Below are 23,144 nucleotides of genomic sequence, written 5' to 3'. Positions count from 1 at the left end.
AATTAACACACTCCTTCCCCACAGATGTGTTAGGGGCCTGACCCAGCTGTAGGAAACCATCCTGCAGTGTAAAACCATTTCCTTGGGACTGCTTGTGAGGAGTGGCTGCCACACCCATGCTGGGACTCCCCTGATGCAGCCCTTTCCCCCCAGTCTAAGTGCTAGATTTGGCTCATACCAAATATTTACCATATCTCAACTGAATTTTGGAACATACAGGCCACAGAGCAGTGTAGCTCTGACTCTCTGGGTCATGCTAAGACTGCCAGGCTCATTTTCAGGAGAGGCAGATCCTGCCCTGCAGAGCAGCCCAGCAGCCTCGCTCACCCCAAGGGTTTGATTCCAGAGCAATGTGATGCACCTTGGTAGCAACTGTTCTCAAGAGTCTGGACCATGCTGAGTGCAAACCAAACAGCACTAACCTCAGGAAATGGCCTGCATGACATGGCCCAGCACTGCCTCTGCCCCACATCACCTGAGCAAAAGTTCTCAGACCTCTGACACCTGTTCAGGCATCCAGAGGGAGCATCCCACACAGCCAAGCCTTCCTCACCTCCCCCAGCAGTAAGTGGGTTTTAACAGCTGCAGAACCAGCACCATCCTCTTCCTTAGCTGAGCCCTGGTCCCTCAGCCCAACTTCAGCAGGGAGAGGGGCATCAACACATCACATTTTGGAAACATCAGCAGTCTCACAGTCAGCTCTGTCAAATTCATGCAAGGAAAAGTCTCTTCATCCATCACCTCCCTTCGCCCAATCTATTCTATCCTTACCCTTCTCTACGTATCATGGAGTTAATAACAGACATATTTACTTTGCCGGGCTTGGGACTAAAGTTGAACTAGAAGTTTGAGTTGTGCAGCAACACAAAGCAGAAATGTCTTCTCTGAAACACTACAAGCATTTCAAAGCAGAGAAAAAAAAAAGAGCATTTAGAGGGTGTTCTATGAAAATAATGGAGCTGGGTGAAATTAAGCAATTCCCAATATTTGAGATGACATGTCAGAACACAAAACAGTGGGGGGGAAATTATGTGTTATTTATATGCATTCACACTGTGGCATTCATCAACAGCAGAGTATTCAGGGAAGAAACATCACCACAATCTGCAATATCCAAATGTGAGTCCCTGGAATCCTGCACCAGGGCTGCACTGAACAGCATCCCCCAGGAATGCCATATTTTAGGTGTGTGCAGCAGTAGGTAATGCACTGTAAGGTATGAGACCTTGATCAAGCTCTGCAACTTAAATGGATTTCCAATACAATGAAGACAAAGAGGTGTCAGCTCTAGCCCTCATTTGCTGATACTATCAATAGGGGCTCAGCTCACTAGCAGTTAATTCAAAGCCAAGCTCGATTTGCACAACAGTGATCTACACCAAGTCCCATATGTGGCTAAGGGGAGATTTTGCCAACTAGACAATAGAAACAGCACTAGAGCTCCTGAACTGATGCCATCACTTTTTTTTTTCTGCTCTACAACTTCCCCATCAAATTTCCACAGGCTGGGATCTCCAGCTGCCTACTCCCTTGCATCAGAAGACACGCAGAAAGGGTAGCAAATACAGAAGTACCTATTTCTTTTCCAGATGCAGCTTTATTGAGGCTTTTAAAATGCAACTGCCCATAAAATAGGGGCAAATACCATTTTGTGCATTAAAGATACTAAAAATTACCATAATTAAGCAACTATAAAAGTATTTCTGAGTGATTCAACTGTCACTTAGCCTTAAAAACAAAAGTTGCTACATGTTGCTATGTTTCATGAAAGCTTTTTAGCACGCTCCATTCTGAAAATTTTGCTTTCAGGTTTTAGTCCATCTCAACACTAGACCAGACTGTTTTGCCAAGCTGTTATTGGTGAGAAGTCGTCATGCTGTTGAGAAGACAGAGGAAGCCAGAAGTACTACCCAATTAGGCAACTAAGTAGTTTTAACCACATTCTAATGTTACTGCCTGTAAGCCTGGACCCCATCAATGTCAAACTTGGCTCAAAAGCAGAGGTGGCAGCAGCCCATACCCAGTGTGTGCACCTGTGAGTTACTGCATCTTCTGAAACCAGCTGCACACAGCAGCCCACAGCTTTGCCCTGCTGGTAATGCAAGTGCCCTCACACCCCCATCTGCTCTCCACCAAGCAAGCATTAACTGCTAGAGCCAGCACAGGGAAGGAATTCAGAGGTTCTGTGGGGTGCTGTGGTTTTCCCAACTCGTGCTGTTCCCATGCTAAGGAAAACCAAGGTGACAGTCACCAGTTAGAGACCAGGAATTTCCTTTCAAGTGCCACAAAACACCCCCAGCCCGGATTTGGAAAGAAGGCAAGACTTTGGCACAGCCAGCTGGTGAGCAGAGGGGAAAGAGAGCTGTCACTCCCCCAGCCCACCTCAGAGCCCCCAGTTCCAGCTGAACCTTGTGTCTCTAGAGAAAGGACCCAGACCAAGTACCTGCGCCACGCTCCTCCTCCAGCAGGGAGTTAGACGTAGGCGCCTGGCTCCTGCCACGAAACAAGAGGCTAGAAAAAACCACAAGTCTGAAACAGTTTAACACAGGACAAAAAAGGCACATTTTAATATGTACAGCAATGCATTTGGGCTATAAATTTACCCAACACAACTGGAAAAAAAATCCAAACTATGCTTTTATACTTATTCCATGGTGTCAGCCTCATTCCTAGCCACCTACCTTTCTCTGCATCTCTGAATGCTGCTATATACACACACAAACAAACAATTACGTCATGAATGTTCATTTAGGCTCCCAAGTTCAAGTAATAAAGTTCAAACTTGCATAGCATCTTGTGCCACTCAGCCATAAACAGTTACGATTGCATATTAGCTGGAGCAGCCATCTCTTTCAATTCAGCCAGTTTTGGCTGGCCCCCATTTTTTTAAATTTTTTTTTTTTTTAATCCTTGAGTCAGAATGTTTCCTAAGTCACCAGCCCTGAGGGATGCCACAGACTTCAAAATGAACCTCTTGCTGTTGTTAAGATCCTCTTAAACCAGAAATTTAGAGTGTTGTCAAGAACAGTTTTAAAAATGTAATACTGTTTATTTTGCTTCAAAAACATTTCAGCATTCTAAACATACAAAAAAAACAGAACGTTGCAAATTTGTTTAAGTACAGAGTGTTTTTGAACTTCAGTTGCTGCACTGGCTCTTCACTTAGTTGACGATGAAGAGATGTCTACAGTTTCAGTTTAAAAACTACCGCACTTAACTAAAAAAACCCATACACTTCTCATGCCAGCTGAACCCCCTTCCACAACTAAGAATGGCAGCAGAATGCTATTTCACTATATACAGAAAGACAACTTTAAGCTAAATGGACGCCCACTGTAGTGTAAATAGATCTACCCTCACAGTGCATGCTTTGGGCCATGGCACCCCGGGGAACATACAGCCTTTCCAAGTAATCACTGCTCCTCTAAGGCATCATCACTCTAAGCATGTACCACAAGAATCTGTCTAGTTTTTACAAACTATAGATATGTACAGTTTATAACCCAGGATTTTCTAGCCAATAACCATATAGTAACACCACCTTACAAATTAAAAAAATGCTTGAAACATTTTTAAATGCTTTGTTACACCAACAGCAAAGTGCACAGAGTTAGGAGAACACTAGAGCGCCTTTTCATTTTAAAAATGTTTGGAAATATGTACAACTTTGATACAGTTTCAGGGTGCTCACTACACCCATGGCCACTTCATGTAAACCAGTTACAATTTCTAGAGCACTTTTAGAAACTACAACGCGATCGGAATCCAATTTTTTTTTAATTAAGCCTAATAAGGGCAAGAGACACCATCTCAAATAAGAGGTGCTTCATTTATGGTGTTTCCCCTACTCTATGGTATTCACATGGAGACAAGTATTGTACAGTTTTATTCATCATCATCATCTTCATCCTCCTCTTCTTCATCCTCCTCCTCCTCTTCGTCTTCTTCCTCTACCTTTTTCCGAGCAGCTTTGGTTGCTGCTCCCTTTGCGCCATCAAACTTTCCTTTAGACTTGTAGTCTGCAACATCCTGCAAAGTCAAGGGGATGTCTTAATTTGCTCTAAGCAGCAAACACACACAGCATTTGTACAGCAGCAGGTGTTAAGGTAAAGGGACTGGCCTTCCCCAGCTGCACCCCCAAGGGGACACAGCTTTGCAGACACCTCAGCATGCTCATCAGTCATGGAGGTCTGGAACCCTGCACCGTGGCTATTTCTCTGAGGAGGAGAAGAGAAGCCAGCCTCTCAAAGTTTCCTGATAATGGGACAAAGCTCCAGCAACAGCACAGCAGACCCTTTCTGAAGCAACACGAGCAGCCCCTGCTGCACATCACTGGGGAAAGCTCTCTCCCTGCTGAAATCTGCCTGTGGATCTCTATCCTGCTCTGCCCCAACCTGTGCAAAGCTCGGCTGTGACTATGCTGGGGCCAGCTGAGCTGGGCCTATGCTACAAAAGCAAATCAACAAAAGAGCTGGTACAGAGGAGGCACAAGCAACAACTCTCCTTACCTTCTCGTACTTCTCCTTCAGTTTAGCTGCCTTATTATTGTAAGGCTGCTTTTCACCATCACTGAGGTTGTTCCACATCTCGCCCAGTTTCTTCGCTACATCCCCAATAGATATGCCAGGGTTTGTGGACTTGATCTTGGGGCGAAACTCTGAACAGAAGAGGAAGAAGCCAGACCTTGGGAAGAAACACCAGGGGACAGTCAGCATTTGCAGCAGCACACCCCGGGAGCACCCCTTCCTCCATCCCTCCCCCACAACACTGCCACATGCATGAGCACACAGATTAGAAACTTTTCTTTAACTTACAAAATCAGACACAAGCTTAAACGTGTTTTGATTTTACTGAGGCGCAGACCTGCAGCCTCCTTCACTCAATGCTCTTTATTAACTAAGCATTGGTATCCCCTCACCCAATTTCGTCTTACATACACAAGTCTCACTGTGACTCAGCCACTTGTGTCTTCCTATGAGACACATGGAGTGTCTTCCTATGAGACACTCCTACCACTATGAGTTTAAGAGTACCAAGTACTGACAGTTTGTGTCAGTGCCCTACATGCTCAAGAGCACAAGCTGCCTAGAAGGTTTTCAAGACAGTATCACTACCAGTCCTGCTATACCAACACTGAGTCCCCATCTACCTCGTTCCTGGGAACCCATGTTACACACAGGGTGTGAAAATGAACCAAAACACGTATGCATTTAATGTCTCAAAGTTACTTACGGTGGTCGTTTAGGGGCATTGGGGTCCTTCTTCTTCTTGCCACCCTTAGCTGGTCCATAGTCCTTCATTTCTCTATCATATCGTACCTTATCAGCCTTTGCCATTTCATCAAATTTAGCCTTTTCCTTGCTTGACATGGTCTAAAAAACCAAAACATGAGACACCAAACTTGTGATTACCCAACTGTTCAGTAGCTGGCAAGTTTTATGTAAACAAGCCAACACATATCAACTCAATACGGGAGTTTCAGAAGTTGTTTGTTTTTCAACTGGGTTGTGCTGTACGGGAAATCACAGCCACCACAGACACACTCAGCAGCAAGGGAGCAACAGGAATGAGACAAGCACGGTCAGAGCCCTCCTCTGGACTCATACCTGGAAGGAAGTAGCTGCTGGAGGGTATTGCTCGGGAATGACTCTAGCAGAAACATCTAAATGGGCAGACACACAAGGCTAAAATGTTCAGTATTGCTACAGGCTCCACCAGCACCTGACCAATGGCCAGGTCAGCTTGCCAAGAACAGCACACAGACCAAAACAGCAGCGGCTCCCTTCATGTTCAGACACACACACATCATCCTAGCAAATACTATAAGAAGTTATCCCTTCAGGAAGTCACAAATTAAGGTACCTTCCACCTCTCTGAGCACTTCTTGGAAAACTCTGCAAAGTTGACTGGAACCTCTGGGTTCTTTTTCTTATGTTCCTCACGGCACGTCTGCACAAAGAAGGCATAGGCAGACATCTTGCCCTTGGGCTTCTTCGGATCACCTTTAGCCATCTTGACTCTGTAGGGACAGAGGAAAGAATAACAAACAAATGATATTTAGATGAATGCACACAGCAATGCATGCATACACATATGGTGTGCATATATTTATACACACACACACCCCCTCATCATCTTCTGATGTGATGTCCCATCAGAAACACATCCCTTTCTTCCCCCTAACACATCTTACCATCCCAAATACACACACTTAAATTATTCTCCCTTGATACTTGGGTTGCAGACAAGCCAAGAGAAACCAGCCACTGGATTTAAGTGTTACATTAATATATATTTACATCATGTCCAAAGACTGGAGACAGACTATTAAATATACATACTTCTGCCTATTAAGCATTATATATGAACTAATATAAAGTATCTGTTTTAGTTGGCTACCACACTGGGGCTGGAGTGGCATGCACAGTGCCAGGCAGTGCCTTATCCCTTCAGGAGCTCAACTGCATGTCTTAGCTGCTGCCCAGGTAAGCAGGCAGGACAAATTCGTTTCCCCAAAAAAGTGCAGTAACCTTTTTTATATAAAAAGAGCACAAACACAGGCTGACTTTAACCACAACAGGACCCGTGGAGCTCTGCGAGGTGAGTTGTGCTCGCTCTTGCTCCACCAAGTGACACATGTTTGAGGCATAGTGGTCAGTGCAAAGATGCAAGCGGCAAGTTACCGAAACGATGGTGCTAACTTTTGGGCTCCATTTCTTTTCCTGCTTCCGTATTAAATTCTCCCCTCTTAATAAAAAATACCATAAGCCCACAACAGTATTTTCTATTTACAACTTCTAAGTCCCTTGAAAATTTAATTTTTATTAGCACTGCGTTAATATTTAATTGCGCCCATTAGCCCGCCAGGTGCAGCAGAAGTGCCCGCGAGCCGCCCTGCCCGCTCCGGCCGCTGCCGGGACAGCGCTGCCCCCGCGGGGGCGGAGAACGCGCGGAGCCGGGGCCGGGGCCGGGGCGNGCCCCCCCCCCCGGCCCCTGCCTAGCGCAGCGCTCTCTAACAAAGGCTCCCGTGCAGCCATTACCGCCGCCGCTACGCTCCTCCGCGCTGCCAGAAAAAGAGTGCGGGGAGCCCCGGGGCGGCCCCCCAGCGCCCGTCCGAGGACACGGGAAGGTGGGGGGAGAGGAGCCGGGGCGAAAGCGAAAGGTTTGAGCCCCCGGCGGGGCACCGGGAAGGAGATTTTCCTCGCCGCGACCCCCCTCCCCATCCCTGTGCCGCTCACACGTCTTTCTTCCCTTCGCCTGGGCTCTCCAGCGCCAGCCATATTAATGCCCACAGCACGGGCGGCGCGGCGCGGGGAAAAGGCGATGCGGGGCCCCGCCGCGGGCGCAGCCCCACCAGAGACACCTTCTCGGGCAGGGGAAGAGCGGCGGAGGCAGAAGCGAAGGGATCGGGGGAGTTTGGAGGCGGCGGCGGCGAGAAAAAAACTGCTTGGCCGGGACCGCCGGGCGCAGCGCGCAGGGTTTATCCCTGTCAGATGCTAAAGCGACAGCCATATTAATGCAGAATAAACAGCGGGCACGGCACTGCGCACGGCCGACAACTTTCCCACCACCACCAGCCCCACCGAGCCCACCCGGGGAAAGGGGCACATAAAAGCCGAGGGCGCCGCGCGTTTTGCCGTGCGACATTAGGAGGCGGCAGAGAAAAATCCCTGCCCATGCGGGGGAGAAGAGGAGTTAGTCCCGGTGTAGTTGCTGCACCAGCCATATTACTCTCGGCGGCACGGGAGCCCGGCGCGGAGCCGCGGGGCTGCACCGGGGGCAGGTGGCCCCGCGGCGGCGGGGGCAGCTCCCGGCGGGCAGGGCAGGACGGCGGGGCACGAACGCCGCGCCTCGCCCGCTGCCCACCGCCCCGCCAGCTGCGCGCAGCATCTGCCCCGCCACCGCCGAGCCCCGCCAGAGCGGCGAAACAAAGTTTTGGGTGAATTTCCCCATTTTTTTCTGATTAGAAAAAAAAAAAATCAAAAACTCGGAGGAAGGAAGAAACGGAACGCAACATTTAAAAAAAAAAAAAAAAAGAGAGAGAGAAAAAAAAAAGCATGCTGGGGCAGGCAGGACGGAGGGACGAAGGCGCGAGGTCAGGGCGGGGAGGGGGCAGCCGCCCCCCGAAAAGTTGCGGCGGGGCTGCACGTACCTGTATTGTTCGCGGTAGTGTGGACAGGAGCGGAGCGCAGGGCACGACGCGGGGCTCGGCGCGGCTCAGCCTCGCGTTGGCTGCCTACGAGAGCGGCCTGATTGGCTGCGGGGCTCTGCCGTTTAAAACAACCTCCTCGCCCGCTGATTGGCGCGGCGCCTCATGAATATTAAGCACGGCCGCGCGGCGGTTGGCCGGCGCGGGTGAGGTCATTCATTCAAAAAGAGCGCCCGCCGGGGGCACCGGGCAGCGCGGCCGGCGCGCGCCCCGCGCAGCCCCCGCCACGTGCGGCGAGCGGGACCGGGAGGGGACACCGGGAGAGGACACCGGGGTCTGCCTGCGCCAGCCCCACCGCCACGGCACGCGGGGCAGCGCTCCCGGGGCCGGGCGGGACCCCCCGGCCGACAGCAGCCCGTTATTGCTGCCCCAAAGCCGTGAGGGGCCGCTCCGGTTGCGGTGCGCTGTTTGCGAAGCCGGCTGCTACCGCGCGTAGTGGAACCGAGCCCAAAATAAACTCTGCTGACAGTCCCAACACGCAACGGGTGGAGAGGGAACTACAGAGCAAGCTGCGAGTTTGTGTGGGGAGGAGCAGAGCTTTACCCACTCGTTCATCAGATCAAGAATCCCTTTGAATGACTAGTTCTTGCACACTTTAACAGTTTGTTTGGTATTAACTTCCCGGGATTTGCTTGTTATTAAAGAGGCTGGCTGCACACAGGGAAATCTGTTAAGTGTGCGCTGCTGAGTAAAACCAGCCCAGCGTGACTCTAGGGCTCCTCTGGCTCTCTGCAAAGAGCTGTTTCCTATAGGGCGGCTGCCAAATGGTTAAACTGGTATTCGTGGCTGACCACAATTGTTGGTTGGCTCGGAAAAAAGAGCTGTTATTTTTAAGGACGGGGCGGTGAGGCTCAGAAACCACCGCGCACTGTCCCGGGCTGTTGGTAACTGCCGCCCTGTTGTGATAGCCAGAAGAAACTGTTGCCCTCTTTCAGGAACAGATAGTGGAGAGCAGCCTCCACCCTGGGCTGAGGCGCTGCTGGCAGCAGGCTTCACCCGATACCGCCCTGTGGAAGCGCTTGTGGCTAGAACAACATATGGCCACAGGTTGCCTTTGCCGGGAGAGATCAAAACAACGCGACTGATGAGGCACACAAGAGTGCCAGCCTCCTGCTGACAGACCCGCTGGGAAGCGTGCAGAATTCCACCCAGGGTTTCAGCCAAAGTCCTGCCTGGATTTCTCCCTTAGGGTAAATCTCTAGCAAGCACCCAATCCAATCGTTGGCCCATGTACATTACATGCTTATAGAGACCTTACAGCCATGGGATATAAGCCTACCTTGAGCTTTTCAAAGCACATATGATAAAATCAGTCTTACTAGCCTCTTGCCCTATTTCTGCCTTCTCAAACCAAAAGCATAAAACAAGGGGTTCGTTCATAAACATTAATGAGGTTACCTGAGGGACTGTATTCTGTAGCATCATCATAAAATAAGACAAGCAATACTACTGCAGGAAAATCTCTTTGTACCTGACAAACATCCGTTTCACCTATTTTTAGGGATACTTTCAAGTGTTCCAAACTAGTTGAATAATTAAGGCTTTTTTTCTTGACTCTTGAGTTGCACAATTTTTTATTCTGGAGCACTTTCTTCCTCAAACCACAGTGTCACCCTCCAGAGCACACCAAGCACAGAGCATTACTAAGGGGATGGCCAGGCAGTTCAGGGGATGGAGCTGGCTTAGGGGAGACACCTGGCAGTGAACATGCTGTCCCACAGTCATCTCCAGAGCATCCCCCTGAGCTCTCATCAGCCAAAGGAAACATCCCCTAAGACACTTGTTCTAGGAAGGCCAGGAAAGTTTTGACAGCTGGCCAAGGGGCAAAGGAGATATTTTGGTAGCTGAGACACAGCTGGGTTGGAGGTTTTATCCTAGCATGCTTTTGAAAGCAGACAAGGGCTGAGTAGCAAATGGGTGAACATAACCCCCAGAGGGAAAGCTTCTACTCATCCCCAGAACTGCCACTGCTGCAATTCTCCTGCAGTGCCCTCAGCTCCCCACACTGCACCTGGCCCTGTGTCAGAGCCCTGTCCTGCTGTGCACCAAAAAAACCACACACAAAGTTGGCTGAGCAAATCTAACCCTTTACTGCAGCCTCTTGCAGTCCCCCTTCCTCATGCAGCTCACCTCTCCTCTCCTGGCCCCTTTTGGAGACAAGGCTCACTAACCCAGTAAAGAGCAAACAAAGCTCAAAATTCTGCCTCCTTTTATGCTGGGTTAGCTTTCTGCTGGATTAGTGGACTGAACCAGTGTACCAAGGAGTGAGGTGACTACCAGAGCCAAGGCAAAGAAAGGAGTGTGCAGAAGGATACAGCCAGCAGCAGAGACACTCCCAAGCGGGGGTTTGGTAAATTTTAGGGAGTTTGGGGGTTGTTTTCTTGTTTGGGTTTGTTTTGGTTTTTTTTTGTTTGTTTGTTTGGTTTTTTTTTTGTTTTTTTTTTAATATTACATATTACCATGTATTTAACTATAGGACGCACGAGAAAAAAGCCACAACTTAAAGAAACTTTAGGATGCCTGGCTTTTGGCACAGCAGGCAGCAATGTTTGCACTGATGTAGGAGAGCTCAATACATAATTCTGTACCTTCCCTTCAGAAAATCCTGATCTGATCCCCACCAGGCAGGATTATTTTGCAAACACATACTACATTTGTGAGCAACTGTCAGCCATACCCTACATCCCACAGCAGGGACCCAGGTCAGTCATACCTTGAATAGAAGGACTGAGGCCTAAAATGTTGGCCAAGGTCCCATAGCAAGCAGACAGTTCCCAATGCTTGCAGTAGCTTGTTGCTGAGAGGATGGGTGGCAAGGACCTGTCCCAGGCAGAGTCACCAAACACTGAAGGCTTCTGGCCCATGTACACCACATTGGTGCTGTCCAACACGAGATACAAGCAGCTGAGTCCATGCTGTTACCTGCCAAGATGAAGCAGTATCTTCTCTTCCACTGGAGATGATGGAACAGGGAGACAGCTGTGAAAAAATCTGGAGCCACTGAGGACCCCTCCAACAAATCAACAGACTACATAAACATACTTTAAATTCAGTAAAATCGTCCACAAATTAAATTGCCTTCTTCTGCTCCATGTAATTGCCTGAAGTCTAGAGTAAGTTCACATATTACTCAGCCAACAGCCACATCTCATCTGAACATCAGTGACAGCTTGGTGGGATTGGCCTCCTGACAGCTCCTTCCATCTTCTGTTGTGCCAGAGGGCAGCAAATTAAGGCCCACCGTGTACTTAAGCTACTCAGAAATACAAGTGCTGAAAAGGACCAGAACTGTAAGTGCTTTGTGGAACACTGATCAGCTCCACAGCTCATCCAGCCATCCTCACAAGGTTTCTCCACCCTCTCATTCCCACCAGAGAGCCCATGAATGGATCCTTGGAAGGATCATGGAGGACAACAACCCTCTGTTAAAGATTAATCCCCAAGACCTTTAACAAGCTTCCCAGTGTGAATCCAGCTTGTCTCGACGTGGGAAGTGAGCCTGACATTACCCTGTGCTCGAGCCTTTGCTAATTGCACTGTGCCACACCTGGGAAGATTTCAGCCAAAGAGCTGATGTGATGTCTTTACTGGGCTTGTCCAATACTGGTCAGAGCATGTGCTTGCTGTGTTGGACGTCCTCCTCATGGGCAGCATCAACTACTAGTAGCTAGGCAGAGGCTGGTGTGACTTCACACATTGAAAGTGTAAGGCATCTCAGTGAATTGGAAGTACACCAGTCACAGAAAAATTATTTGGGCCTTCAATACAGTGATATCCCCAAAATGAGCTATTGTGCTGAAAAGCTTCCCAAACATACACCATCATTTCTAGGAGGAATAAAATTTGCCCTGATTCCTATTTTGGAGGAGCAGCTCAAATACACAGCACATTGTCAAAGCAGTTCCCTTACTGAGGGGCTTGTTGGGCTCAGATTTGGCAGCATTTCTGGGAATAGCCACATAAGCTCCTCTGGTCTGGAGCATACATGCTTGGATATGTGTTATTTCAGTCTATCAGCCTTCATTTTTCAGTGCTGGTACCTGAAATTCACCTTTTTTATCTATCAGCAGGTATCAGAAAGCCAAGAAAGCAGCAAATAGCTGCAATGAGGTATTGGATACCAATACAGCATCAGCCCATTTGCTCTGTGCCCACCTTTGGAATATGTTGAGCCCATGACTGTGATGTTAAATCAGAAGCACCTATGCTGTTGTGCTCCTGACCATGGCACTGGGGAGCTTACTCAAGGCAAGGAAAAGAGCAGCCTTCAAGAAATCTCACAGGAAAGCTGGTGCAGTCCTCCTGAAATAAAAAGTAATTTTCTGAGGCCTGCTAGGCCACAGAATGCCGAAAAGAGCAGCCTTCAAGAAATCTCACAGGAAAGCTGATGCAGTCCTCCTGAGATAAAAAAGTAATTTTCTGAGGCCTTCTAGGCCACAGAATGCTATGGGTCACAGAAAAAAATAGAAGTGTCCCAAGAAGAAACACACTTGCTGTTCACAGGGTGAGGAAAACATTTGTGAAAAATACTCAGCTCTCTCAGGCATGGTTCCCATGAGCTGTTGCTTCAAGGAACCTGGACATCCAACATCAGCACACCAAAGATGTGCTCACAGCCTGGCACAAACACCACATCAGGGACATCCCCTCTGTCACCAGGGTTTAGCACAAGGCAGGGGCCAGCACAGGGCACCCTCCACTAGTCCCACTGGGATGGCCACAGACAGCTGAGCTCCCTCTCAGCAGCGCTGTGAGACTGTCCTGGCCTGGGCACAGCAATCCCAGCACATCAGCAGAGCTATCTCACCATCCTGCCCTCAGCCAGTGTTCCATTGTGGTCACTGAGCTGCAGTTCCAGCAGGATAATTAAAACTGCATTCGGGCTTCCACTTCTATCTTCATTGCATCTCTTCAACACTCGGGCAAAATCCTCTGGTGGAGACTTGACCCGAATGAAAGGGCTGATATAAATACATCCGTAGGGTTCTGCCAGCAATTAGGAGTAAGGATGGAGGGAAAATCCCTCCTAGGAATCGAACAAAGCCAAGAAACCTTTTTAAGCAGAACCAGCCTATCAGAGTGACAGAGTTGACATTTAAGGTTGGATGGACAATAGCGACATGAAAAGTGTTAAATGACCTGTTTATCTCACCAGCATATTCATTAGGCTAGTTAGGGGGCTATTTCAAAAGCCTTCAGTGTGGACCTGGCTTCTCCCACCACTGACCTTCTGTGCTAACTGCAATGGAGATGAAGAGGCTCAATTAACCCTTCTCTAACTGGTACAGTCAAAAGCTGGTTGAAGACCTTTCATTTACAAGTCTAAGTTTTGTATTTTATTTTTAAACCAAGAGTTTAACTTCAATAAAATGAGAAGGAATCCCTCCATACAGAACCCTCCTGGGCTTAGAACACTTGGGATTTCCACACATGGATTTTCTGATGCCCACAGCCTGAGACTGAATTCCAAGTCCTGTAACTATAATAAAATATTTGTAATTGCTCACTGGGATCTCAGCCAGTTAGAATATTTCCTCTTTAACCTATGAAACAAAAAGAATTATCTTAAATACACCCTGAAAGTAGAAAATAAAATTAGCAATGGTGTTTAAGGAGCTTGGCAGCATGCAAGTTCAGAGGGACAGAGGTTAATCTGTTCCCAATTCAACTATGAGAAACCTTATGTTCCAACAATTAAAATATTAGTCTAAATGACCAGGTGACCCCCCAAATTCCCTAATGGGGTGGCACAGCCTGTTATCCCCTGTAGCCATATCCCATTAAGCTGACACCTCTGCAGGAGTAGGATACACTCTCAGTTGCACACGCAAAATTAATTATTGTCAAATGCACTTCATGGGGACTGAGGTGAGAAATACAAGTTAAAATAATTGACAGTCATACCAGGCAGCAGTTCAAAACCTCCTTGCAGTATAACCACAGGCAAGATAAACAGAAACTCACGGTTACCTTCGCAGGTGGCTCCCCCTGTGTCTTGTCACATTGTCCACGTTCCTCTTGGGGCTTTCCCTTCCTTTTCTTTCTCCTCTCCCTGTTTTTGCCTCTCTTCACACCTTGAGCCTGGCTCTTTCCCAGCACATGCTGCCAGCATGCCCAGGGGGTGGCAGGCAGGCAATTTGCCCCTGCACACCTGCTCCACGAGATCTGCCACGGCAGTGCAGCACCTCCCACGCCTCCAGCCTCCTGGAAATGGTGTGCCCCTCATGCTGCCTCCTTGCATTCCTGGCTCGTCTCTGCTCCCTCATCTAACACATCCCTCCTGCCACAACACTCTTTCTTCAGGCGTCTCCTTCTATGCTCAGCTACCACAGGGCCATCTGCTTTCATGTATTTTCTTTTTAAAGATGCACTATCCCAAACCTTGTAAACCCTGATCGACCTGGAATGAGAGCAATGAGCAACACCCAGCTTCAGAGGGGTCTTTCTGCTTCTGCTTCACATACACAGAACTACACAAAAAAGAAAAAAAAAAAGGGCATTTAATAAATGCAAATAAATAAATACATTAAATAAAAGCACATATATACATTTATCTACCTACCCCACCAAGCCAAAAACCAAAAGAAGAAAGACAGGACAACTGGAAACAACCTCTTCAAGTTTCCCATAGCCTTCAGAGAAGGTGGAATCGAGATGCAATTTTAAAGGAGAAGATTGTAAGTGTTTCCCTTGCACTTTAATTGGCAAGTAATCAAGACCACATTCAATGCAACACAAGTTCTCGCAATCACGCTGTGACAGCAGACCAAGAAACTCTATTAAGAATCCAATGCAATTACAACCCAACAGCAGTCCAGCAAAGGCTGGATATAAAGGGAGGCATGACCCCACATTAGAAAGAAGTCAGTGATGATACAGCTAAGGTGTAGTTCAGACACCACAGGTGTGACACTAAACGAAGCAATCAGGACGTCTGGCACTGGAACAAGAAAGCTGCACTGGATACTTATTTCACAGTCCTGAATTGTTGCTGGAAGGAGAGCTGCTTTCAGATCACTAAGTAACTGTTCCCAAAGCCAGGAATACCTGCTCCCACCCCACACCCAGCAGTATCTGCACTCCAGTGTGCATCCTTTCCCCTCTGGCCATCCTGCCACTGTCCACACTTCCAAACAGGACCATGGCAGCACACAGCACACTGACAAAATGATGCTCCAAAACCACTCACATTCAGATGAATGAAAGAGGAGAATGTTCCCAATAAGCAAATCTTGGTGCTACTCTATCTCACAACACGTGTCTGAATGAAGCTTTGAGTCTGGCCATGGTTTGCAACTTATCAAGACAGGCTCCTGTCTCCAGTGTCACAGTGAGACAGGGAGTGACGTACAGAATCCTTGGCTAGAGGGAAGGAAAGATGAGTTCTCTCCACAGGAGCTGTGAGCTGAGTGCTTGGTCTCCTCCCCACCCAGTCAGGCTGCCCAGCAATCAGCTGCAGGGCTGCTTTGCACAGTCCAGCTTCTCCAGCTGGCATCTGAAGGCCTGGGTGTAGGAAAACACAGAGAGCACTGGAGGATTCCAGCCAGGTGGGGAAACACACTGCTAGCACAACAGGCCTTTAGGAAGGGTTAAAAGCTAATTCTCAGAAAAGACATAAACAGCATAGGTGCTGCAAAGGTGGAGAGGAAAGAAGCTTTTCTTGATCTATCACCTGCCCTACACTGCTAGGACTTAAGATCTCCAAAACTGACTGTAAAGCTAGGAAAAGAATACATTGCCCATGCGCATGTAGAGGCAGGAGAAGCAAAGGAAAAAAAATGTGGATTGAAGTCATAAGTATTTACAGTTTAGGGGAATATCTAATTGGTTGTAAAAAAACCCATTGGGGTGACACTGCACAGGATGAGTCTTGCCTTCAGAGGGTCCAGTGAACCTTCAGTTAAAAAATAAGGCAAAAAACTGGCTCAGGAAAGTGCTCAAAGCCCCTTAAGCTTTCCCCACTCTTCCCCATGACCTCTCTGTCCCTATACTTTTTTTTTTCTCTTATAAATCTGTTCAGAAAATATTGTTTCCTTTTTGGTATCAGTTTTGTGCCATCACTTCACCATAGCAACAGACAGCAAACAGCAGTTCCAGCAACTGAAGTTGCTGGCTGACTCAGGTAGGCTCTCCTGCTGCAGCAGCCATGAGTGACTCCCTGCTTTTGCAAAAACAATTAGTTGCATAATTCCAGGTTTATTTCCACTAGAAGAGAACACACACAATTAATTAAATGCCAGCAATTAAGCTATCAATAAGGCAGGGATATCTTCAGTAGTGCACTTGTATACAGCTACACTGTATACAGCACACCTGTACCTACAGGCTGATTCTAGAGTAACTAGCTCAAGTTCTGGAGACAGACACGGCCACAAAGCCCCCAGCTGCCCATCGTGGGCAGTGCCCCTGCAGAGACCTCTGTGCTGGCACAGGCCACCCTGCCAGCAAGGCCTGAGTACCAGGGGCTGGTTTTGTGAACAATCAAAAGTCCAGGGGCCTCCCAAGCAGTGCCTGGTGGTGGGAAGGGATCTGAGCTGAGGCACTGGAGCAAAACCTGAAGCATATGAGGCTCCAACTTGATGCTGGACCATGCAGGGGTTTTGGCAGACCAGCAGGAAGATACAGAGGTGAAGAGGATGATGAAGGAGAGGAAGGGAAGTTTTGCAAGGCACAGCTGGGGCTCACATGAATATCTTTACATCACTGAAAAGCACAAGAAAGTCAAACTGTGACAAGGTACACAACTCAGGTTGCTACCAACAAGTGCTTACATTGATCCTTGATGATGTTGAAGGAACAATTGCTTTGGGGAGAAATTTAATAATAAAGGGTGTAGATTTCTGCCAAGTGTTCCTGAATTCTTCTTGCTTTACATTCATTGGACATCATGTTTTGTTCACATATTTGATTCCTGTTTTGCTTAGGAGTGTAGGAACATTACAGTGAATGAATAAAAAAAAAATATATATTTACAATGAAAATGTTTTCTAAATTGTTTCACTTACGCACTTTCTTTTTAGAGACATAGATATGCATGCAAGATACATTAAGAATCACTTTAAAGGAAGATGAACTTCCCCCCAAAAATGGTGCTATTCAAATTTTCTTTTAGGTTTGGTAACCCATTTTAGGTTTAAAAGACATTGTCTATTGAGATTGGAGAGTGTATTGTATCTAGAATTAACTTTTTTATTAACTACAACTTCTCATATCAAGACAAGTGTTTGATAAAATTCCTCCAAATATCTCAGCTGTCTGCTTTTCCCCAACTAAAAGTAGTTGCTTTTCAAAGAAAAACATCTTCAATGACAAAGAAAGACAAACATGTTGAAAATATTAAAGCAAAATAAAAATAAGAAAAATCTGCAAAACTTCCTTCCCAGTATCATCAGTGACGACACACTTTCAGGATGTCAGCAGCAGCCTTGTGTGGCATTTAAGAATATCCAAATAGTTTAGACCCTGCACAGCCCCTGCTGTTCTTTGATTTATAAACTAGTGTCCAAATCCTGACCTCCAGATACAAAACCCCACTGAATTCACTAAATTTCCCAGATGAAGTTCAGGACAGAACTCAGCTTTGAGCTGCTTAATTTTAATTGGCCCATAGTATGTTTGCTGCTGGGAGATGGTTTTTTTTCCACCACTACACAAACTGGGAAGATAAAATTTTAGTAACTAAAAATGTTTTCTAGAATCCTGCTTTCCTAAGGAAAAGAATTATATATAATTATACGTAAATGGCAGAGTTATTTGATCTTACTGTGAACATGGTAACTGTTCTTTCTGTCCTTCCATCAGCTCCCTTGTTTTCCATGTGGCTGCTTGTGTACTTACAATTGTGTCTGGTTATCATATACTGAACATGATTGTTTTGCACTCAGACTTATTCCCAGCATGAAAATTATTTGAAAAATGGGTGGAAGAGAGAAACACAGCCATCACTTGAGAAACCCACACAGCGGAGTGCTCAAGGGCTTCCTTTCAGATTTGCCTTCCATACCAAGAAAAGGCATTGTTCCAAAGACAAGTGTGTTACAACAGGAAAATCATATGGGATGCAAAATTAAATTCTCAGTCACAGGTGAAGAATCAGGGCAGTAGAGGAGTGCATACATAGGACTGCTCTCTTCTCCCTGCCTCCTAGGAAAAGCTGGCAGTGCCTTGTCCCTGCAGAGGTGATGCTGGAGGTGCCCAGTGCCCACGGCAGGGTAGTGAGGCACCCTCCCAGCACCGTGTCCTTCCTTGGCTCTGCTCAGAGCACTGACTCCCAGTCAGTCAGCTCCAGTGCCCTGAGCTCCCCCAGCCTGGGTCCTGCTCCCCTCCAGCCAAGCTATCTCCTTCTGACCCTCTGCTCCTCTCCCAGCTCCTGGAATTGCTCAGGGGAGGACTCACCCACAGCAGGGGCAGCAAGTGGGACAGGTCACCCTCCCAGCCCCAGCTGAGAGCTCTGCCAGCACAGCCAGGCCCTGGAGCCCATCAGAGGAAGAGGGGATTACTGGTGCCCTGATGCCCTTCCTGATGCCCCAAGCCAGCGTGGCCACACTGGCAGGATTCTGCAGCACAACCAGCAGGACTCCTCTGCTGTGTTAGGGTTCCTTCAGGGGAGCACAGGGCTGGCACCTATGCTCAGCCAAGGATTTGAATTGTGCCTGGAGACAATTTAAGTCACACTCATCAAGCTGGTGCAGATCCAGATAGAAATCAGGTGGGATTTCTCCACGCACAGAGCATTCTGTATTTCTGAATGACAGATTATGCTCCTCAAATTCCTCTACTTCCAGCTACTAAGCATTTCTTCCCTCTTGTAGCAATCCTGGCCAACAACCCCCACTACTACTTACCCTCTTTGAATAATCACACCCTTACAGTACCTCTCACAGCCTAATGTTTTACAATGAAATCTGAGAAGCTCTGAATAATCCTAATAGCAGTTAGGCAGCAGCGCTCATACAATTATGATATAAAAGGTAAGTGTGCTCCCACCAGCTCTCCATTTAAATTTATAGTGATTGGTTCCATACAGTAACATGGTAAATGAAAAACATCCCCCAGCCTTCATTTAAGAGGTTTATAGTAAATAAAAAAATGCTGAGGGTTGTGTGTTGGCATCCAGCCTGGCAGCTCCCCGTGCAGGAAGGGGATTCAGGCTCCTTTTCCCAGGCACACATAAAATGCCGGGTGATGTACGGCTCTGCTCCACCAGGAGTGTGGCTGCAGCAAAAGCCTGAGGAAGTCAGGCTGCTGCCCCCTTGCCTCTGCAAGCCTAGGCTGGGAGGGCAAAGGCAGAAATCCCCTGTGCTGTCCTGTGAGCTGCTCTCCAGAGACATTCCAGCATCTCTCCAGGGTTTGGGGATGAAGCCTTTCCCAGCCACGAGGCAGAATGGAGTTCCCTGATTAATTCAGTACACAGGGCCCTGATCACATTGAACAAGGGCTGGCAACTGTCAGATGTGTCAAGTGCTGACTAAATTTTTTTTTACAAGGAACACAGACCTGGAAGATTTTAAAACCTTCTCCAGAGACTAAAGACTGCTCTGTTGTTCTGAGCTTAGACTGCAGGGAAAACAGGTCTTCACTCACAAGAATTTAATTTCAGTACCTTTGCTAGTACCTTAAGAAAATGCAACTTGGGTCTGACCCTGACTCTTACAATTAACTTGCACAAGATCCTGTGCAAGTTAATTAGAAGAAAGGTGTAATTCTGCTACATAAAGCCGAGCATCTGGGGGATACTCAACCCTATCCTGCTACGAAGCACATCACTCCTGGGTGAAAACACCAAGGTACCTGCTCCTCTGTGCTCCATCTGCCTGAGGCCACCCTGGCAGCCTGCAGGTCCCCTCAGCACCAGACCCCACACCCCAGCTTTGGAGTAAGAACAGCCAGCACAGCCACACAGCGAGAAGTGCCCATGGCTGCTCTGCTCAGACCAGCTCCAAGAAGGGTCCTGCAGCCCAGTACAGCAGGCACCAGAGAGGCTTTCATCATCTTTACTCTCCCAACACCACCTGTGCATGATGCTATGGTGCCCAAAACTTCCTTCCTTACCATGAGCCTGCATTGCTTCTCCTGGTGAGGGAGGGCAGATCCTTCAGGCTTTTACACCTTCATCAAGCTGCTTCTACAACAGTGCTCAACACCCTTGCACTGCTGCAGGGTCCTGACACTATTTTTCCCTCATGTTCCTCTCCATCCCTTTCATCCTTACAATAAGTAAATGAAAGAAGGCATTGCTGGCTGAGCCTCAGCCCCACACAGCCCATAGCACTGGCAGGTCCCTGCTGTGAGACTGCTCCGCCCCAGAGCTGCCAGACACAGCACACCCCGACCTGTCCCCATCACCCTGGTTCAGCCTCCCCCTTGCACACCCACTTAAGGGATATTTCTGCCTCTAACTTGCTGGGATTTCACATCAAGAAATGAATGCCAGTGTTTGTATGAGGGGTGAAAGCCACCAGCCATGCAACACCCACTGTCAGACTGCAGCTCCTGGCCCAGCTGCGTGGCTGGCATCTACCTTGCAATCCCTCCATCACTGTACCCCAAGGCTCACCCTATACTTAAGGAAACTCTCCCCTCCCTACAAGAGGACACAAAGCAGAACAGACCAGTTTGTGTTTCTCAAGGCGCCCTGGGAAGTCAGTGGTGAAGGAAGGGTTGTGCAGAACTGCCTCAGTAAATCCCTCAGGAGCAGAAGTTTCTGTGCCCCTTCCCCCAGCTCCGAGGCTTCACACTCCAGCAGCGTGCTCCCGGTCTGCCTTGCACATCTGCTGAACTAGGGTAAAACCAGACACTGCAGAGCTGTGATTGATGTCACCAGGCTAAGGCACTGCTGGAGAGGTCCCTCCCTGCTGCAGGAGAAATCCTCATGCTCTCTTCTCTCTGCTCACACCCTGTCCCTGTGATCACGGCACGGTCAGAGGCGCAGCCTGCTACGAGACTGTCACCTCTTCTCCTCAGACTCTTGCAGTGCCCAAAGTCCCAAAGCTTGTGGCTACTGTGCCACCCTATAATGGCAGAGGAAGGGCTTGGGCATCCCTGACAGAGTACCTTCACTCAGCACCCCCCAGTCACCGTGCTTTGGAGCAGCAGAGGCAGCTTTACCTTCCACGAGCACTACGTGAGGAGCTCCAGCAGAGCTGGCAGCCAGCTTGCCTGCAAGAAGAGTTAACTCGTGGAAGGAGGCACAGGAATAAAAGGCCTCCCTTTCTCTGTTTGTCAGGCAACAGGTCACACATGCTTGCAGACAGATCCCAAAGCCTGTCTCTACTCTCACATTTCCTCTCTTCCTTTCTCTGACGCTTTCCTGACATATCTTCTTGTGCACTTTGCTCAGCTTTTGAAGTAACACTCCTCCCTGCTTGTTCTCCTTCCCACTCCTTGTCACTGAAGTCCTGCTGCTGTCATCACACTCCCATCAGACTTCTCCTTTCAACTGTGCGTTTCCACGCTGTCTCTCCCAACTGTCACACACGCTTCTGGTTCAAACATCTGTTCCTCCCCCTCCCAGGGAAGCTGCTCCAAAACAAGCTGCTTTCTGTCTGAATGGCAGGGAGGATACGTTTGGTTGTACATGTGGCACTACACGACCATCCTGCTGCCAAGTGAAAGGCTCCTCTTCTGTGATTTGGTCACATCAGTTCCCAGGGCTGCAGGCTTAGGACCTGCTTCTTCTGCCAGGAGGAAGAGCGAGAAGCCTGTTTCTCACACCTCACAGCCTGGTTACTCAGGGCTCAGCCTCTGCAGCAAAGCAAAGGAAGGGGATGCTTGCTGCCCTGCCCAGAGGGAAGGTCTGCACGATCACTCTCTGTGACACCTAAAGGGATGCCCATGCAAGAATGGCTCAGCCAGTGGAGCACCTAGAAGCCAGCAAGGAACTGACAAATTACAGGAGCATTGTGGCTACCCAGTGCCCGCTACCTGGGGCTGCCTGGTGATCCCAAAGGACTTGCAGGTGAGTCTCAGGCCAGTTCCAGACTCAAAGTGGGGTTAACCCAGGCAGCATGGCCAGCAGGGTGTCCTGCACAGCCTCCCAGTGCCATGGGGCTCAGAGGCTGAGCCACAGCAGCCCCACTGCCTGCACACCCAGCTCTGCTGGCAGCCTTGCACTGCCCAGCCTCACTGACACCCTCAGGAAAGAGAACAAGTGCTCTCTGACCTGCTACTTGCACTGTCCCCTGTGCTGGCTGCAGGCAAGGCCCCAAAACAGGTGTCAGAACTTAGAGAAGAAGGTGCAGAGAGGTTTTATCAGCATTGCTAAGTTCTGCCCATTGTGAAGAAACAGAAATGTAGTTTCTATTCTATTCCCTTTTCAGCTGCTTGTAAGTTTTTCAAACAGATTCCTATTCAGGGTGAAATGTTCACTGCTTGGTCTCAGATCAGAGATGATTTCTTTTATTTTCCCCTACAGGAACTGTGAGCAAAATACTAAATGGAGTAGATTTGGAGTTTGGGGAGCATGAGCAATCAGATATTTCCCCCTTGTTCCCTCTGATACCATATGTTCCAGTTGGAAATTTTACACTTGCAGACTGGTAACTCGTAAATGGTGGAGATGATAGACTTCAAATGTTCTCATTGAGAGGCAGAAAACAAACCCAGATTTAACAAAATAATTGGTTCAATACTGTTAAGATGAGTTTAAAGAATTCTGATAATGCTTTTCCCTTCCGTCATGTCCCAGGAGAGACACGTACACACATTTTATTTCAATCTCTGTGCTATAATTTTAAGGATAGCTGACAAGAGGTGGTCTTTGTTAAGATGTATCTATTTGCTTTGAAATCCAAAGAAGTTCAGCATTTCCAGGCTGCCAGAAATCACAGACATTATTTAAGGAACTTTTGAGCTGTGCTGTCAAGCCCATCAGAAGTCTGTACACTGAGCAGCTCCCATTCAATGCATTTTTGTGCTCATTTATAAATTCTACAGT

The 23,144-nt window shown here is 48.1% G+C and overlaps 1 protein-coding gene across 2 annotated transcripts in view; it reads right to left on the bottom strand.

The window, feature by feature from the left end:
• Positions 1 to 2,538: 2,538 nt before the first annotated feature.
• HMGB3 (high mobility group box 3) overlaps positions 2,539 to 23,144 on the bottom strand; it is a 38,182-nt gene continuing 17,576 nt past the window's right edge. The window contains exons 1-5 of one of the 2 annotated variants that reach the window (XM_039717410.1): positions 8,153 to 8,308; positions 5,863 to 6,019; positions 5,233 to 5,372; positions 4,509 to 4,683; positions 2,539 to 4,029 (exon numbers count right to left, since the gene is read on the bottom strand). In XM_039717410.1, coding sequence (XP_039573344.1) covers positions 3,886 to 4,029; positions 4,509 to 4,683; positions 5,233 to 5,372; positions 5,863 to 6,012 — 609 coding nt within the window. In that variant the 5' untranslated portion in view covers positions 6,013 to 6,019; positions 8,153 to 8,308 and the 3' untranslated portion in view covers positions 2,539 to 3,885. Of the gene's footprint in view, positions 4,030 to 4,508; positions 4,684 to 5,232; positions 5,373 to 5,862; positions 6,020 to 8,152; positions 8,309 to 23,144 lie in introns of those variants that run through there. The other variant, XM_039717411.1, reaches the window with a different exon arrangement.

The sequence above is a fragment of the Passer montanus genome, unplaced genomic scaffold, assembly GCF_014805655.1.
Source record: "Passer montanus isolate IOZ18808 unplaced genomic scaffold, ASM1480565v1 scaffold38, whole genome shotgun sequence".
Lineage (NCBI taxonomy): Eukaryota > Metazoa > Chordata > Aves > Passeriformes > Passeridae > Passer > Passer montanus.
Note: the sequence above shows the minus strand (reverse complement) of the source record. Positions and strands in the feature narration are given on the sequence as shown.